The 20,598-nt window shown below is 27.7% G+C and overlaps 1 protein-coding gene across 2 annotated transcripts in view; it reads right to left on the reverse strand.

Moving 5' to 3' along the window:
* LOC107449604 (MYB binding protein 1a) overlaps nt 1-20,517 on the reverse strand; it is a 47,986-nt gene extending 27,469 nt beyond the window's left edge. The window contains exons 1-15 of one of the 2 annotated variants that reach the window (XM_016065186.3): nt 20,191-20,517; nt 19,955-20,071; nt 17,832-17,912; nt 13,428-13,604; nt 10,687-10,809; nt 9,160-9,252; nt 8,970-9,075; nt 8,243-8,334; nt 7,545-7,637; nt 4,589-4,668; nt 3,690-3,753; nt 2,605-2,675; nt 2,300-2,354; nt 2,077-2,199; nt 92-301 (exon numbers count right to left, since the gene is read on the reverse strand). In XM_016065186.3, coding sequence (XP_015920672.1) covers nt 92-301; nt 2,077-2,199; nt 2,300-2,354; nt 2,605-2,675; nt 3,690-3,753; nt 4,589-4,668; nt 7,545-7,637; nt 8,243-8,334; nt 8,970-9,075; nt 9,160-9,252; nt 10,687-10,809; nt 13,428-13,604; nt 17,832-17,912; nt 19,955-20,071; nt 20,191-20,346 — 1,641 coding nt within the window. In that variant the 5' untranslated portion in view covers nt 20,347-20,517. The remainder of the gene's footprint in view (nt 1-91; nt 302-2,076; nt 2,200-2,299; nt 2,355-2,604; nt 2,676-3,689; nt 3,754-4,588; nt 4,669-7,544; nt 7,638-8,242; nt 8,335-8,969; nt 9,076-9,159; nt 9,253-10,686; nt 10,810-13,427; nt 13,605-17,831; nt 17,913-19,954; nt 20,072-20,190) is intronic. The other variant, XM_071182338.1, reaches the window with a different exon arrangement.
* Nucleotides 20,518-20,598: the final 81 nt, after the last annotated feature.

Consider the following 20,598-nt stretch of genomic DNA (forward strand, 5'->3'; position numbering starts at 1 on the left):
CCATATCATCCTCGCCAAAATAACACTAACAAAATTTAAAACTATTTCTTTTTACATTTAAATTAATTTATTAATAAATTTAATTTCTTACCTGCTCCAATGGGAATAATGGATTTAGATGCACACTATCTGACAGAAGTTGATCAGTATAGTCAACCAACAACAACAGACAATGAAGAGAATGTTGAATAGGAGATGTTTGCTGATCGACTCTTTGATATAGAGAGGTCAAGGTTTTGAAAAAAGCATTCACAAAAGATTCTCTCAATTTGGCTGGAATTTCTCCTATGTCTTGATCACACTAGAAGGAATAAGTATTATAGTTTAAAGAAGGATGTATGCAAAAATAACAATAGATCAATAAAACAAAATTATTTACAAATAAACTAACACAAGTTAACTAAACTGCTTTTTATCAATGCTACTAACATTTGTTTTGTTAAATTATTATTAAATAATTCAACCAAATTATTTAAAAACATTTCGACTAATTCAAAAGAACACAATTCTAGGTTTGTAACAAACTTGGAGATAAGTGAAATAGTTTTTACTAATACTTCAAACTAAATTACTACTGATGAAATACACAGCATGAGACATTTTCTTTTTTATTTAATTTAGAACATAAAATATTAAAGGGAAAAAAAGTTTAATCTACCATGATTAAAATTTATAGAGCAATTTTGATTCACAAAAAAATAATTTACATGATTTACCTTACAAATGTACCGTGTAATGTACGTTAACAAAGCTAACTTTAAAATTAGTTATGAACAAAAACATAAATGTTAGAAAAGAAAGGAAACATGCAACTCTATTTTTTTTTATAGAATCAAGACCATTTTTTTATAGAACTAAAATTATACACAAATTGAAGCAATTAAATAAAATTTCATTAAAAAACCAAGAAGTTTATTGTTTAACTTTCAGCATACATACAGCTACTAACTCTTTATGGTGGATTTTTTTAGTGTAGGAATAAAATGGGAATTATCAATAATTAAATCATTAAAGAGAAAATTAAAAAAAATTTCTCTTCTCTAGTAGTTTCCTTTATTAAAATCATATACCTCGACTTTTTGTTTCTTACTTGAAAACTCTTCAGAGATGAGGATTGAAAAAATTCACACATTTGGCACTATCATTCTAACATTTATGAACTTTATAGGCGGAGATGAGCTACATACTAACACGAGCAAACAATATCAATATGTCCCTCATGTGCAATGCGGAAATTTCAACACCAAGGAATAAAAAGAGCAAAATTTTTGTTGATTTTCGAATAAAATCACATTTTTTTGAATAACTATCTTTAAAATTTTGACTGCAATAACCTTTTCCCACATCATTAAAAGTACGAACGTTTCAGCGCACAGCTCTAAACAAAAAGAAATTTTCACCCAGTTGCCATTTCATCAGAATATTTACTAAAATATCATGCGGTTGCTGAGCAATTAATTTTTTCCCTGCTTATGCGGCGGTAGCCTCTGGGCACTTCGTTGCACATTTGGGGAATTCGATTGGTTCCTCAGGCACACTACGAATTATAAAAGTTGAAGTAGTAAAGTAGAAAAAAGGATATTAATTAAAGAGTAGAAAACGGAAGAACTGTTTAAAAATATAAAACAGAAATCTTGCAGGTAATCCGGATGAGTCGGCAGAATTCAATGAACGATATTATGCAAAAAATAATAATTTTTTTAATTCTGCCAGTAGATAAAACTTATTTCTATAATGGTTAATTTATTCTCTATAATGATGATATAAGACATTTTAAAGTTACTTAAAATCTGAAATTTTATTTCAAGTATAAGAATAAAATCTTCCCCAAATGAGAAAAAAAATTGGCAGCAGTGTAGCTCTGTAAGCAGAATGTTATTTAAGTCTACATTAAAAAAAGAGAACACTGATAAGATAAAGAAATTCCTGAATCACACTTTGTAATTAAATAAGAATAATGAATCATAAATTATACATTAGAATATCAATTTAAGTGTAAAACTGTTTTGATAATGAATACAGCAGATACTAAAACCAATAAATGGTTCAAAAATTGAAAAACAAAAGGATTCTTACATGTAAGATATCTGTAGTGACTTCTTTAATGGCAAAAAAGGAATGCAAAAACAAGAACTTAATCACATTTATCCTCCAATCAATGTCAGTCATGATTTTTGCGTGAGACACCAAATTGCCAATCTAAAATTAAATAAATTTTTTTTATTAGTCATACCATGTTTTCATAAGTGCAATAAATGTGTGATTTTGAAGATATTTATTTCATAATAATAGACCTTACTTGAGTAACTGCAATGACTCTTTGATTGTCTGTTATGTTAACATCATCATCATCCCTAAAAAGTAGCGGGGGAAAAAGAAAAATTACAAAACAATAAATAAAATGTATATTTTTAAATTTGAGGGAAACCTCATAAGTATTAACAGAACCATAAACGTTTTAAAGCAGCTAAAAGATTTGTTCTGATTCTACAAATTTCAATCAAGACAACAATCTGTTTCAGTTTTGATACCTACATAAATCTATGGTACCTTTTTATCTCATTGTAGATTAATCATTTGAGTAAATTGCTTACAAAGACTTACTTGTCAGTGTTTTTCTTCAATGCAATAGCTTTCAAAAATTCACAATATATTTTTACTGCGTCTGGTAAAAGCTGTAGAAAAAATGAAACATATTTAGTATTTTCACTTTACACAATTTTAGACAAATCAAAAAAATTAAAAATCAAATACTCAAAGCAATAGATGTATTTGTATGCTAGACAACATTGAATGGTTAAAGAGTGCATAAAATATTTTTGCTAATTATAACTAAGATAACTCCAACCTCTTAGACACATAGATAGGGTGGGTGCTTTAGTTTAGCATAAGGAATAAATTTTTGTTAATCATTTAATACTTAGCTAACAGATTTAAGATAATTTACTCTACTACAGTCCCAAATATCATCTTAATGCTTTGAATTAATAAATAATTTATAATTAATAAATAATTTAGAATTAATAGCTTCTACCATTAATATTTTTATTTCCAATGAGCTGCACAATCGGTTTTGCCGATGAGCAGACCTAGTGTGCTCTCCAGAGGTGTTATCCACTCTTGCAGGATCACCACAATGGGTGAGATACACCATAATATAGTTTGTGGAAATAAGACTAAAATAATCTGATAATGATAGATCTAAATCTGATGAATTAGAATAGAATAGAATTTATGATGATAAGTTGCACAACTATGTGTGTAAGAAAATTAAATTATGCAATTTTAATAGCACATAATTCATCGACTAATTAAGTAGAAATATACAAATTAATCTCTAATAGTAATTCTAACACAAAAACAAAACATTTTGAGCTTAATACATTTATTTTTCTTCATATGAATTTAATTTCAGCAATAATAAAAAGGGAAGAACTTAAATAATAACATTCTCTTTAAATGTGCAGTTATCAAATCAATTACTAAAAGCGAAAGATAGAAACACACTTACTGAACCTAGTTTTAATATATTTATTTGAATCAAATTAATACTCAAGGGATAATTTAGTTTACATTATGCAATATACAGCATATTATAAAGACAATTATAAAAATTGCAACAAAAATAAATGGAAACATTTGAGACGCCATTTCTTTTTCAAATAAAGATCATGAAATATTATACATACGTTTTGAACGAGCAAAGATATTTCTTTCTTTTTCAGTAATTGATCAAGTGATATATTTCCTGGTCTGCAAATAAAACAAAAGATTTAAAAATAGTAAAAACAACATCTGTATAATAAAAATACAGTTGAATTTTAATTACATAATTTCGATTAATAGCTCTCTATTAATCACAGTGACTAGCCTCATCACTATTTTAAATTGCATAACATACTAGAATTTTAATTTATTGCAATCATTATAAAATTTCATTTTTGTGCATTTGAACACTGATGTTTTATTTAGTAAATTACTCTTATGAATTATACCATTGAAAAAATTAAGCAAAATGATGAAACTTAAAGTCCATATTGTTAATCAAGCAAATATTTTGGTTCTTGAAAAACAAATGTCACAGTTATTAAAATAAAAATGACATATATTATCAGAATGTATGATATATAATATCATTGAAAATGAAATTTATTAACATTAAAAAGTTGAGAATTGGAGAACTTAAGAATTGGAATCAGTTGTATTGTGCAAAAAATAATTATTCAAGTTAATCACATACTCTAAATAAATTAATCAAAAAATATTGTAATTTAAATGTGGTTAAAAAAAAAAGTAGAAAGAAACTAAAGTGTACTGAGATAACTTAGCATTATGCGTTCATAATTAACTATAGAATTCTAACGTCTTGGGATCACTACAAAAATAATTTGGGACAATGTTTCATTAATAATATGACAGGTGATAACTAAAGTAAAAATACTTTGATGATCAGAAATTCAGTAGCAATTACAACAAATTATCAAGGTTTTATGCACTTCCATATTATCAATTAAACAAAAACATTAATTTATTACACTTCAAATAAAAAATTGATCAAAAATCATTAAAAATTTAATAAAAAACTCACGGCTGTAAAAAGAATTTCAGAATAAGCATTTGGACATCAGTATCTTCACTATCTTTAGCAAAATTGCTCAAATAGACTGCCTAGAAGGTAATGGAAGATGTAGAATGTAAAATTTATTTTAATAATACCAGTAAAACATATATTTAACATTTATAAAATCAATATCATCAATTTCAAAATTCAATCACATATATTTCATTACAAGCAAATAAAATATTCAGAATTGAAACTTAAAAAGTAAATGATAGGATAGCTAATATTTCGAGGCATTTTGGGGTCCAAACTATTCAACCTAGAATTTGTAAAAAATGTTTGAAAATATTCATAGTTTATCTAAGAATATATTTAATTATTTGATAAAATAATTTATACCAGAGTACACAAAAATATTTGTTGACAATTTTGCTTAAACAAACAATTATCTGTTGATAAACAGTCCTTTTCAAATGTTCATACTAATGCTTCAGCAACTTTGGGAAAATATTTCCGAAGTTTGGAAGAATCAGTCTTGTTATATAGAGAAGAATGTAAGCCTGAATCAACTGTCTATTTGAATGAAAAACAATTTGAAAAAGGTAAAAACAGGAAATTTGATATTTTTTTCGAAACAAAATATGTCCTAAAGAGGCTAATTGGTTAAATGAAAAGTAACAAGTAAAAAAGGATATAGTAACGTAACATAATACTTTTTCAAATCATATAAATAAGGAGTAGTCTAAAACAGGGTCAGGTAAATTTTCAATTTCATGCATGGTGGCATGCAAGGATTTACTGAAAAATGAAAGATAAAGTAATAATGTCACCTTTAGGAACTTCAAATTAGGGTCGAATTATATTGAATTTTAGAAACTACAGGGTAAACAATATATAAATACAGTAGGCATGTAAAGGAGGAACACATAAATTATATTTTAGAACAGCATAACTCTTTAACAGTTAAGCTACATGGAAAAAGATGTGCAAAAACTTTCCTGCTAAACAGTTCTCGATAAATAACATGATGGCAGGAGAGTGTGGATAAATACTCAGCTTGTTCTTTTAACCATGCCTGCTTATTGGCTGAGTGTTAAGAGGTTAATTACTCAAGACACTTCACACCAGCAAAGGGCATTTAGTTCACTTCTCCATGCCTCCTGGTCTTTGGATTGGGATCTGGCATCCTCTAATTCTTTCAATTTTAGCCTTCGTTTGTCTCTGCCAAGGCATTCTTAGTTTTCTCCTTTCTCTTTTACCATCAGGGACTCAAAAGGCAGAGAAACATGTGCCAGTTTTCCTTACGGCATTCTTAGTACATGGCTTTTCTATTTTTACTTTCTCTTATTTATTTCATATTCTATTGCAGTTAGGTTTGCGTTTCCAGATATTGCATGATTTCTCACTTTAAAAGGTTAAAAGATTTTGAAAATTTTTCAGAAGCAGTTATTTAAAAAAAAAAACAAAAAAACTAGGCATTGGATGTCAAACTTTCTAAGTCACTCAGTTCCAAAGCCTTATAATAAAATTGCTCTAACTATTGTATTATTCATCTCTTACACCCTGTGTCAGCCCGATTGAGGGACTATCCGGAGTTCACTTCCACCCTGAACTTCTGTCCCACACAAACAAAAACTCAGATGTCCCTGAATACCTACGACAGCTGGTTCTCGAGGTTATAAACTGTATCCCGAATGATGCCACTTTAATATATACAGATGGCAGTATATATTAAAGTGGAAACTGAGTGACTTTCTAAGTCACTCAGTTTCAAAGCCTTATAATAAAATTGCTCTAACTATTGTATTGTTTTAACCAGAGACTCAAAAGGAATAGCCCATTTGGTCTGGCCGATAAAATGAAGATTATTTCCCAATCGGTGGAATATTCATCTCTTACACCCTGTGTCAGCCCGATTGAGGGACTATCCGGAGTTCACTTCCACCCTGAACTTCTGTCCCACACAAACAAAAACTCAGATGTCCCTGAATACCTACGACAGCTGGTTCTCGAGGTTATAAACTGTATGAGTGATGCCACTTTAATATATACAGATGGCAGTAAAGACGAGTCAAACCACACTGGGAGAGGTATTTATATCGAGAATATTTCTGTTCGACTCTCTAGACGAAACCCAGATAACTGCTTGGTATTTAGGAGCGAATTAATAGCTATTGAGGAGGGTTTAAAAACCATCCTCCACTCCACTGACTCTAGCGATATTCGGATTCTCACAGATAGCCGCAGCTCGATTCAACATCTACAGGACTGGAGTTGAATAAAAGACCTCGTAAGCATTCAAATAATCAATATGCTCAAAATACTTGCAAATCGTAGGGAGGTCCACTTTCAGTGGATCCCCTCTCACATCAATGTCCTTGGAAACGAAGTTGCGGATATCTTGGCCAAAATAGGCTGCTCCGAGATGGCAACTACCGACTATGACCTCACTTTTTAAGAGATTTTCTCAGTGACGAAAAATAGAGACCGGCAGGTCTGGCTCTCCCCTCCTGCCCATCCCTGGTTCTGTAGGAAAAGACCAGGATGCGCATTGGATCTTGAGGCTGGCAGACAGGCTCAAACGGCCGCTTCAAGAGTTATCAGTGGGCACCTAAAATGCATGACCTTTGAATGCGGCCGCAAAGTCTTACCAATGTGCACCAAGTGCCACCTGATGCCGGCCTCCCCCGATCATATCCTCGATTGATTGGGGCTCGCTCTTGCGGATATCCGCGATAGCCCACTTCTGGTGCTTGACTTTGCTAGAGTTCACGGACTCATGGATTTTATCTAGCTGTCGCTAGATCCTGAAGGATTGGACACAACACACAACAACAATTGTTTTATAGATACTTATTTTTGTTTTGTATTGAATGCTTATTGATATCCAGAATTTTTTTAAGGCTTCGGAAAGATGTTCTTGCACAGATGACTCTGTTGAGTTGAAAGATTATTAAGAAATAATTGAATTTTTGTTACTAACCAATTGAGTAGAAGCAGAATTTATGGGCGACTTCATATTTACATAACTTCTAGCAAACACTGCACGAAACTTTGGAGAAAGCGCAGCTTTTACCTGAAAGAAAGATTTAAAAAAATTATTTTGATAATTTGCAACAAGACTATGTCAATAATATTATGAATAATGTATTAAATATCAATAGAAGTCTTATTTTCAACTCTTAGGAATGAAATGATCTTTGGTGATAAAACGTAAAACAATAAAAATATCAATTGCAAAGTGCATATTTTGTAGGAAAAAGAGAAAAGCGATTTTGAATTATTTTTCCTTCTTTTAAACAATTACCGATGAAAAATATTTATGATGAAAATATTTTTGATCTAAACTGAACAGTTCAACAAGCACTTTATATTAATTAAAAACCCTTTTTGAGCCGATTCTGCACATAACGAACTAGAAATATTTCTATAGCCTTCCACAATCTTTACTTTCTATTTCAATCATCAAAATGGCTGATTGGTAGAATATGCAACTGAAATTCTTAAAGGTTTTTATCAAAGCTATATTGGTATAAGATGTAATAGATAACTTAATAGTAGACAATAGTACACTAATGAAAAGATATTATTTATTAGAGTCTTTTTCATCTCTTGACGTTATAAAATTTTACGTATGCATATAACTATACTTGCAATGTTAATTTTACTTCAAAAACTTACAATTTTCTTCTTTTGCATGTTCTGTAAAATAAATTTCACCATCTCAAATCCAACAAAAGATTTCTCTGTTTGGTCCCCTTCAAATAAGTTATCTAAAAATAAAAAAAATATGACAAAAAGGTTAAAGAAAATCTGAAAATCTCATATTCAAATTAAAAGCACAGAATTTTCACTTGAAAAGGAAATAAATAAAATAATAAAAGACTTTCAATAGAAGATTACAATTATATGTAAAAAAAAAAATTTTCATAAAAGATACTTTAAAAAGTTATTACTTTTAACAAAAAACTGTGAGAAAATTAAACTTATAAATTGATAACTTACATATTGAGATATCTGTTGTGAAAACAAATAAGTAATCATTTCTTTCACATGATTCCTCTTTTTTAAGAACAATTTTTGATTGGATGCTATTTTCTACTATTTCAAATTCAATTTACATTCTGTTTCCTTATTTAAAATATAATTAATAAAAAATTAAAGAAAATATTAACAATAAGTCATGCTAGTCAATTAAATATATACATCAAATTATAATATATGACATCTTCTAGCAATAACACATGTTCCTTTAAAGAAAAAAATTTTTTAAAAATAAGCATAATTTTAACCAAAAGTTCTTTTTTACCAAATGTTATTATTATTTTGTATTTTTTCGTACATTCTTCAATTTAATAATTAATTCGTTCTTAAATTATCATATTATTAAAAAAACATGTACAATTACCATCAACTAAAGCAACCCAAACTTCCTTCAGGCTCTTATGATTTTGACAACTAATTAGAATTTCAGAACACAATGGATGCAGCTTTGGCAGACAAGAAGTAGTTTGCTAAAACAAATAAGAAAAAAAAAATTTAATCACTTAGCAAATTAAAATGTTTATTCAATAATGGGACCAAAAAAGATAACTTACTCTAATGAATGTTTTCACATTTTCAAAGTTGTCTGCAGAAAGTATGTCACGAGTATTGAATTTCTTCTTCAAATACTTCTCATTAGCAATTTCCTTAAATATGAACATTTTATTCAGAGAAAATAAAAATTTACAATAATTGGATGAAAATAAACAGTTTTTTTTTTGAATTATTAAGAGAATAAATTAAACAAACATAATACAGTACAGAATCCGTTATCCGGAAATCAGAAAACCAAAAAACCGGAACAAAATTCGATAAATTTTCGCGCCATTAAAAAAAAAAAAGAATTTTTTTTTCCTCATAAGATATTAGGATCTTTTTTTTCTTTTTTGAAAGATGTTCAGCTTTTTGTAGCGATTCAGAAAACCGGAAAAATAAGTTATCCGGAATAGCGATGGTCCCGATCGTTCCGGATAATCGGTTCCCTACTGTATGTGGAAAGGTTCAGGCAAATAGCAGAAAAGAAATAAAATGGATAACACACTCATTTCATAATATTCTGCTGTTATTTATGTTATATGAATAATGTAACTATAATAGTAATGTTTAGCCACTGTAGTTAACATTTGTTCGCATTTAGAATGAAATGCAGTTTTCTTATATTTGAAAATTAAAATTTTTGATTTTGATAGAAAAACAATCAATATTTCCTAATAAATGTCAAATCAAAATATATTTTTATAATTTTTAGAATTGATAAATACTTAGAATTTTACATATATAAAGTGATCAACAAATTGAAAATAAAAGAAAAAACACAAACTTCAAGAGAATATTTATTTATTGATATAAATTTAACCAAAATTGAACCTTAGAAAATGTCTTTTAGAGCTTGTTTCCCTCCCCCCTTTTTTTTGAAAAAAAAATAGAGATCTGAGAACTTGAAACTGAAATTAATTCCTTTTGGGCGAAATTTGTAAGAATATTTTATTTCCATTAAAAAATTATGTACGCTTTTAAATGAAACTACTAATAATTGAAATTTAAAAAATCAAATATAACCCTATATTATCTAAAAAACAAAATGTAACCCTATATAATCTATAAACAAGAAATTATGAGTTTTTGGAAATGAGGAATTTATTTTTGTTATTTTTTAATGTTTTCTAAAAAAAAAAAAATTTCTCCAAATTTTAGTTAAAAAACATCATAGGGAGTTTTAACAAATACTTATTGAGAAATCTGAAACAAATAGCGATCGAGTAAGATTAGAAATTTAAAATAATTTTTCTGTTTCTCCTCTCAGTAATATTATAGGCTTGATCTTTAAATTTGAAATGAAAAATAATCTTTAGGCGTTGGAAATTTTTTTAAACCTGAGATGAAAAATAATCTGCAGACGCTCTGACAGTCCACAGTGTCTGTTTTGCTAGAGGAAACTATGGAGCTCTGACATGGTGAAGCTAGGAAAAGGATAAGCAAGCAGTTCTGACATGCTGGAGCAAGTAAAATGAAAAGCAAGCAGTTCTGATATGCTGGTCAGCATAAAAGCATGCAAGTCACAGACACACACATATACTCACTGGAAACATTCTTCTGCAGAGCAAAAGAATCCACAAGGTGTCAGGAGTACATTTGTCCCATCCACCAATGAACTTTTCTTTTAAATGAGGCCATATTTTTTCTTTGAAAGTGTCAGATGGAAGCTACAAAAAATAAAAAATGTTTAAATCCTGATTTAAAAATTAAAAAAACTGTGTCACATAATATAATACGAAAACTTAAGATTCCTATGAAATAAAAAGTTAATTTAAAACTACAGAAAACTATCTTTTAAATAATTACAAAAAATAACAGGTGGGAAATTATGAGCAAGTATAATTAAAAATATGTACAACCATCAGATTTTATTAATGATGTTACACATTAAACATATGATCCAATTTGAATGAAAAATAGGTTGGTTGAAATAGTATGTTACTATAAATCACCATACATAAAATACTTAAGACTGACAATTATATAACAGACAATTTCAGCAAAAAAGAGTTTATTAAGGTAGTAAGAGTATGCTCAATCAGATTATTTCTTCCAGGAAAACAAAATTTTTTCCTTTTTTTAAAAAATACTGAGTTTAAATTATACATTATATAAACTCCTTTTTCATACAAGAATTAAAATAATGCAACAGGCTTAGTTTGTTAATTGTTGATTATTAATATTAATTCATATAGAAAAGAAATACAAAGGTTACAATGCCTGTGAGAAATTATTTATGGAGATTAAATAATTTCTTTTTATAGTAGTCGACATACATAATAAGTCGACAACAACAATTAATTTACATATGAAATATACCAGACATATGCAATATACATTGCAAGTAAAAGCAGTTTTTAACTTTATATGGATTTTAAGTTATTTAAAATTTTTGCTGATGAAAAAAAAAATAGCAAAGACATTAGAAATGGAATATATTTTCATGAATCTAAGCAAATTTAAAAATTGAATTTTTGAATACTTGAAAAAAAAGGGGATTTAAAAAACATAAAACTTTTTTCTTAAGTTATACCACAGTTTGAATCCTTAGTAGTTTGGAATTTATGATAGCGTTCGGTAATTTCAATTTGATTTCTTGAAATTATATTTTTTAACAAAAATAGATCTTATTTCTGTATACTAGTCCTTATATGAATATTGTTAAAGTAAAGCAGTAAATAATTTCTTATATAGTAATCATATAGTGGAAGACAAATAATAGTCAACAATGACAAAAATATTTAGTTGGTGTTGCTATAATAGGCATAAAAATAACTTGGAAAACTGCTTTTAAGAGAGAATTGTTTTAACTTATGCATTGCAAGTTAAAACAGTTCTCTACTTAACATTCTATTAAGTCCATTAAATTTCTTACTGAAGAAAAAGTAATGAAATAATAATGAAAAAATAGTAGTAAAATGGTAAAGGTAAAAGAAATAGTAATGCCATTAGAAATTTAAGATTAAAAATTTTCATCAATGTCAGCAGATTAAAAAATTGAATTTTTGAATACTTGAAAAAATATAGAACTTTCTTTCAAATTAATCTACAGTTTAAATCCTTAGTACTTGGAAGTGTCTGGTAATAATTTGATTTCAAGATATTATAACAATTATATATATATATNTATATATATATATACATCAATTATAATTTCATTCCAAGAAATTAGATTTTGCAACAAAGATATACTTATTTTATTTCTATGCGTGACTCCATATATCTTCGAATTTTATATTAAATTTTAAATAAAACATTCATAAAGTACACTTACAGTATATGATAAACCACTATATTTTTATGCTAAATTTCAGATTTTTAAAATTCAAACATTTAAAATATTAGTAAAAAGTGAATCAGTATTTTTCAAAATTAACTTTACTTTTACAATTACAAACATCTGATAATTAAAAATTTTGTGAGGAATATATCAATATGGTAATTATTTAAAATTATATAATTAAATATATTTAGTATAATTAATTTTTAACATCAAATAATAAATTTTTAGCATCCCAATTTATATCCATCAAATAATTTTTTAAAATTGCAACAGCACAAATTAAGAATACAGACATGTTACAGTCTCAGAAAAAAAGTGGTGAACAGTGCTAACACATTACTTAAAAAACAAGCTTCACAAAATACAAATTATTAAAAAAAAATTATAAAAAAAAAAAGAATATAAGTTAAATTTTAAAAAAAAGTATATAATTTAAATTTTAAAAAAAAATTCTAAATAAATATATTTAGTAGCTTTATTTAACTAACTATAGGTTAAATGATTCTTCAGTTAGTTGCTTCAAAATTTAGTTAATTTTTAAATTTTCAATTAGAGTTATTTCTTACATACAAAATCTGAAGATTTAACATTTTTCATAAAATTATTAGTAATAATTAATAGTAGAAATTTTAAAAAGATATCAATTCTACTAATGACTTAACTTCATGCACACAATATTTAAATTAATCTCTTAAAAATAGAATAAGATTTCAAATTCTCCTTCATAAAATTTCATAAGAGGATATTTAATTTAATCATGTTTTTTCTCTCAATAGTATAATTCAAGAGACCTAAAAATTCTGGAACTAGAAATTGGTTAAAATAAGATACTTTGATGACTTAAATCATTTTGTTGATAGTGTCCCAGTTCAACATAAATGATTTTTAAAATAGTTAAGTCTTACAAAAGAAGAAGAAAAAAGTGGAATTCTGCACAATCACAAAACAGCTGCAAGTCAGAGAACCAAAAGTTTTTATATCATTTAAAATTAAAAAACTTACTTGATCAAATAGTTCTTTTATAATTTCATAACAAGTATTTACAATGTAGTTTCTCCCTTGCCACAAATCAAATATATTCAAGAATATAAAGGATAAATGACTGTGATTTGCCAATCTACCTGATCTCACAAGAGAGGAATAGGCAAAAACTAGTCCAAACACAATGTCACGTTTTTCCTGTAAATAGAAAACTGTTATAACACAAAAAAAGATTGAAATCTTAAAGATAATTCTTATTAATTAGATAATCTACATTATTGTCTAGAAATTCCTAATGATTCCACTTACAAGGGAAACTAGGGAAGTGTGACTCGCCAATTTTGAAATAAACTAGTGGGATGTATGCCTTATGAGGAATAATTTTAGGAGGCAACATTCGTTTCGGCCCATAGAGGGTCCTATGTGAGATAAAAAGTAATTAAGTATGTAGAAAAATCGGTATTTCATTTCTTCAATGTAGACTATTAGTTATTGTAATTATTTCATACTCCAATTAATTTTGCGGTACTTTCACGTATTATATAATGCATATTTATTTTCAAAATTTATTTCGAAAATTTTATATATCTGTAGTTTATCAGAAAAAAAAATTGGCATTTAAAAAAAAAAAAAAAAAAAAATTGGCATCAAATTTTTAAAAAAAAATTTTTTTTTTCAACAAAAATTTCCTATATAAAAACAAGTGAACAGTAATACATTTCATTTATATGAGAGTCGAAATATAAGAAAACATTTTTGAAAAAATCAAAGTCTTAAAAAAAGTGTAATTTCCAGAAATCAATGTTTAATATACAAGATGCTCCTTTTCAAGCAGTATTTTGGCAATACTTAAAAAATACGTTTTGTTCCCTAGCTTATGACACAAAAGTTATTATATAAATATTTTTAAGGTAGATCTTCGTTTATAAAATAAGTGTATTAAAGAAATTTTTTTTCGTTGAATAAATAAATATACAATCTTCAGAGTTTCAATAAAAAAATTAACAATTTTGGCCATATAATAATAAATTTATTTAAAGAACGTGACTCTAAACATACTATAAATAAATAAATAACAATTTCTGATTTTCAAAGAATATTTAAATTGCAACAATAATTTCAGCTATATTAATGAGTTATCATAAAGATATTCTTATATACGTCATATAATTCAAAATTTAAATATTTTGCAACTAATTCATTTTCCATCTGATTAAAGATAAATAGTAGCGTAAATCTCTAAAATAACAAAAAAACACATTATATAATTTATAATAGATAGCGTACTTTATAAAATTTATAATGTAGAATACATTATTCTTCAAAGTTTTTGCAATAGTGTGGTGTTCTTTTGTTTTGTGGGTCAAAAAAGTGGTCCATACAGAGGACAATTTTGCACCACGAACATTTAATTATTGCCAATTTCACGCAAGAGCTACAGTTAAAGTCAATGTTTTTAAAGCAAAAGTCAACAGGCATTACAAATTTTGGTGGTTCTTCTGTAAGATTCTTCTGTAAGACCATGTATATTTAAATAAGTTTATATATCTGGGAGAGGAAAACTGATTGTGAGTCAAAGATTGAAGCTTGAGAACGTTATTCCTTAAATGCAAATTAACGTCATAATCGTGTAGTATAACAATGTCTGAAAAATACAGTTGATCTTTTATGAAAAAAATCGAATTGAAATATTAAACATTTTATAAGTTCAAATTTCCCGCCAAACAAATTTGAAAACATTTTTATAAATGCAATTTAATTTTATGCAATCACACAAATTATTTCAGATTTTTTTGCAAGATCTAGCAATATGAAAACTTTTTTTTTCTTTTTTTTTATAAATCACATTTTTGGATGTTACATAAGCTATACTCATAAAAAATTCCATCAGTTTTGGAAAATGCGTATTATATTTCGACTCTCATATAAATGAAATTTATTACTGTTTACTAGTTTTAATATTGGAAAATTTTTTGAAAAAAAAAATTTAAAAAATTTGATGCCAATTTTTTTTTTGAATGCCAATTTTTTTTTTCTTGATAAACTACAGATATATAAAATTTTCGAAATCAATTTTGAAAATAAATATGCATTATATAATACGTGAAAGTAACACAAAATTAATTGGAGTATGAGATAATTACAATAACCAGTTTGCATTGAAGTAATGAAATACCGATTTTTCTACATACTTAGGACCCTCTATGGGCCGAAACGAATGTTGCCCCCTAAAATTATTCTTCATAAGGCATACATCCCACTAGTTTATTTCAAAATTGGCGAGTCACACTTCCCTAGTTTCCCTTGTTAGCAACAATCATTACATTTTATTAATCATTGTTGCACAGGTATAAAAAGAGAAGAGCATCCCACACACTCTTTACAGCCCAATTGAAACTCAAACAGTATAGTTATAAGTTTTGTTAGATTTAAGCAGGGAGTTAACTGAATGTTTAAGCAGAGCTCATTCTAGGCAGAAAAAAGGGCAAAGGTGCAAAAGTTTAAAAAAGGGCATTATTATTCTAAAAAGGCAATTATTTCTTTCTATGGGTTTTACACGTTCTATTAAAAAAACGTCAATTAGTAAAATAACATTATTTTTTTTTTACTCTACTAAAAGTAGCAAAGCAATCATATTATTGCAATCAAGTTAATTTGCTTAGTAATTAATTTAAAATGCATGCATATATTAAAATAAAAAATTTATGTTTTTAAGTGTCTGTAGTTATGATTTAATAATTAAAATGATTAATAATAATTATGATTTAATGATAGTGGAAATAACTGCAAACTTTCAAAGACAAGTGCAACAAGGGGGTGTGATGGCTATTTTTCCTTTCCCATATCAATCTATGTATTGACAGCAATGACAAACTAAATAAAGAGTTGAAAATAACAAAAGTTTAAGAAATCTATTGTAGAGTTTGGGGAAAAAATAAAGAAGGGTTGAGGAAAGAAAGGGAAAAAAGGGTATGGAGTCTATTACATCAGGGCACTAATTTACTTCAGGGGCAACAGGGTGGATTCTTTTGACTAAAAGGGCAGCAGGTTGCTGCGCCCTGTTTACACTGCCTAGAATGAGCTCTGGTTTAAAAAACAAAAGGCATTATACACAAATTGTTTTTTTCTTCTTCTCTTTTCTTTTATTTAAACTTTTATTTCACATTGTAAGAGTGCTTTGCAATTACTGTATTTCAAAATAAGTTTTTATAGTTGTGGCTTGCCGGTGCCTGGTATGAAGAAACATATAAATTTTGACAGAAACCAGTACATACAGTATATCTTTGTGTATAAGTCGACTTTTAAATTCCCAAACTTATGAAAATCATAAGGTTGACTTATACACTGGTAATAAATCTGACAAATAATCTAATTATAAGAATCTCAAACCCTTCAAAAACTACTTTTAGTACGTTATATACAATTAATTTTGCATACGTTATGTCTTATTTTCTTTACATAATTTCTTTTTTTTTTTTTTGCAGAAACAAAGTTTTAAATTGCATTTACAAAAAAATAATAGGAAAAGCTATGATAATTAATTCAAAAGTATTTAAAAAATGTATGATAACGATAACTTTTAAACATACAAATTAAAAAATTCCAGAAGATCATCGGTGTCAGCATTAACAGGGCAGTAATACGAATCTCATTAACCCCTTATAACGATCGGTTAATTTTCAAGAAAACGGACATTAGAGGATCTATTTTTTTTTATCACATATCACAAATACACATATTTGATTAGTGCTGAGATCTAGTTAAAAATGAACTATCTGCAATTACCTTAATATATCTTGGTACTGCCATCTGGTATGCAAAATAAGAAATAAAATGTTTTTCAGGCAAAAGAAATGAATTAGTTTTATTCTTATTGGCGCGTTACTACTGAACACTCCAGGCCGGAAATATTACGGGAGCTAGAAATAGAGGCCGAAACCTCACCCTATCATCTTCACGGGAGCGAGAAAGAAGGGATTAAGCAATGGATTCTCGTCTGCTGAGTCATACAAAAAAAAAAAAAAACACCTTCACACCCACTCAAAGAATTTAAAATTCCACACTTTTTTTAAAAAATTTTGCAATAACATTTGAATGCAGATTTTGCCATGCTTTTAATAACAAGTGACTGGTCACCTCATAGCATTTGTTAATAGTGTATCTTAAATTGGGAGCAAATCTATCACATCTAGAGAAAACAATATGAAATAATTTCAATTTGTGAACTTTCATAGACTTAATAATTTTTTTTCAATTTAGTTTTAGAAATCTTCATAATTGATTATTTTAGCAGTTTACTTACATGCACAACATACCAGAAATTTGCTAACTTGTACTCAAAAATAGAGGGTCAATTTATACAGAGTCTTAAACACCAGAATAAATAATACAAGTTATAAAAATGTGCTAAATAAATTTTATAACCTGTTTTGGAGTAAAAGATAAATGTTGTTTCACTAACTCTAAGACATCTTCAATTTCTATGATAGTGAATTTCTTTAAAATCTAAAGACAAAAAAAAATAAAAAATAAGATTAAAATTTGTATAAATTTTATACAGTTTATTATTGTTAATAAATGATTTCTTAAACACTCTTTCACACACAGTTACTTAATATTAATAAATAATAATTTATACTTAACACATAATATTTAAGAATTGCAACCCAGTATATACAAAAAAAAAAAAAAAAAAAAAAAAAAAAAAAAAAAAAAAAAAAAAAAAACATAGCAAAACAAAATAATTGCAAAACTTAGGATGTTTCAGAGTAGTGGCCGTCTAGAAACAAGAGAGAAAAAAATTTAAAGGTTTCAAAAGGTATTTAATTCGACATATATAATGCATAGCCTACCCCCAAGCAACCCACTATCATATTATCTTTTACAAGTTTTACAAGCTTAAAATCCCTTTAGTACCTTGGTAGAAACTTTTTAAAGGGGGTTACTATGAATCAAGCTGCATGAATTTTAGAATGCGTAATTGTGAATCGCAATGCATACCTTTTAACCGTATAAATATAAAAATCAATATCCGTACGATTACATGAACACATACAATACAAATTAAAATATTGAATTTTAAAAATGCATAAATATAAATTGTGAATTTGGATTTTAATCTTGTGTAAATATGTATCGCGATATTTTAAAAAAGGAGTGAATAAGAATCGCAATAGTTAATAATCACAATAAAACTTTTAATTCATGTGAATATGAAACGTGATGAAAAATTTTTCAATCACGTCAACACGAATCAAACTTTTAAATCAGGGAAATATGGAAATCAATGCTTGATACTTAAAATCATGTAAATAAGAATGACGATAACAGAGGTTTCTGGCACAGCTCCAAATATTCAGAATGACGAAAATACGTGAAAGAGCTAAAATCACATATATGAAAAGGTCCTGTTAACGAGATTTACCAAAAGTTTTAAAATTTTAATTTTAGATCGCAGAATCACGTAAAAAATTTCTTGGGATAACACTTTTGATTAGCAAATGTCTGAAAACTAATGGTCTTGAGAAACATAAATTTACAAAATATTTCCAGAAAAATTATTTGCTTGGCTTCTAATTGTTAGACCGAGTAGGATGATTAAAAAACAATGGAATTCCAGGGCACACCAGGAAAGCAATCACCTCTACATATTTCATTTGACACCTTGACCGCTGTAGTCTGCGCAACAGATCCTGATACGGAAATATCCCCTGTAAATTAGTACTGATAGAATAATAATGGTAGAGTTACCGCCAAGTCTTTGAAACTTCCAGGCAGCGGTCTGCGACAAACTAAAAAAAGCGTCATAGAAGGAACCAACTCGAAAGTTATAACTCGTAACCACCTTCGGGAAAACATCTACATGTTTTTGTTTTTTTTAATTAGCACGTTTAAAATCTGGGGGAGATTTCCGTGCCCTGATCATTGGCAGAATTATCGCCAAGTCGTGGCAACTTCCGGGCAGCAGCCGGCGAGAAACTAAAAAAACATCACAGAAAGGGACCGACTCAAAGTGTATAACCAGGGGTCTGTTTAGGTTTTTCTGAGAGGTACATAATTTTTACATAGTACATTTTTTGACATATGTCATTTAGACATAATTTGTGAAAATTAAAAATTATATTAAAAAATCAACACAGAAATATGGATTTATCGTTTCTTAAGGGATACAAAAATAAAATTTTAAGAAAAAGTATTTTGTGAAACTACCGTTTTTCCTAAAATTGAATTTGTGAAGGTACCGCTAAACGGTAGTAAATTCGGAAAGGACAGACCCCTGATAACTCATAGCCACCCCCGAGCAAACATCTACAAGTATTTTTTTTTTTTAAATTTGCAAGTTTAAAATCTATTTGGCATCTTAGCGATTGTAGTTGGTGCAACAGATCAGGATACAGAGATATCCCCAAATAATGAAGCGCAGTAAAAAAAAAAATTTCAAATATAGTGCACAATGATTGTATTCGACAAGTAGATAAAAAGTTTAAATATCATGATCAGAATTCAGAATTCAATTTCAAAAGTTTAAAAATCATGCTCAATAATACTTCAGTTAGGAGCAAAGCAAATCCTAATCTTGCAGCACCTCTGGGAGAAGCAAGCCCTTTTATAAGTCTTTCAATGCAATACTTTAAATCTTTGTGCAAATCATCTTTATCATTCTCCTAAAAAACAAAACAATAGAATTGAAACTGATTAAGTTAATTCTTCAAAATCACTTGGTGATTATTTTAAAATCACTTTATGATAATTTAAATTTCAAGGATATTATGAAAATTATTACCTGTGCTTGTTTATTTGACAAAGAACGAAGAATACCCAAGCAAGCATCAATTCTATTTTGAGAATTTTCGTTTGCTAGTTTATAAAATAAATCTAAAACACTTTTATCCAGAGTTTTAGGTTTTTTTTCCTCCACTTCCATGATTGTTGGACACATTAGCCTTTATAGTAGTTATAGAAAAAACAAACAAGAATGAATTAGTATTTTTTATGCCTTATAAGTATACATGAGAGCAAGATAGGACTTTTTGTCAGAAATCCATGCAGAAATCCCAGTTTACAAAACAAAACAACACGTGCAGAATGTAAACACAGCTTACCTCTTCCAGTTTGTTAAATCGTAGTAACTTCCAAAATGTAAAATCTTAAAATGCAGTAGTAATGGAATTATAATATTTCAATATTCAAA

Source organism: Parasteatoda tepidariorum, chromosome 6 (assembly GCF_043381705.1).
Source record: "Parasteatoda tepidariorum isolate YZ-2023 chromosome 6, CAS_Ptep_4.0, whole genome shotgun sequence".
Lineage (NCBI taxonomy): Eukaryota > Metazoa > Arthropoda > Arachnida > Araneae > Theridiidae > Parasteatoda > Parasteatoda tepidariorum.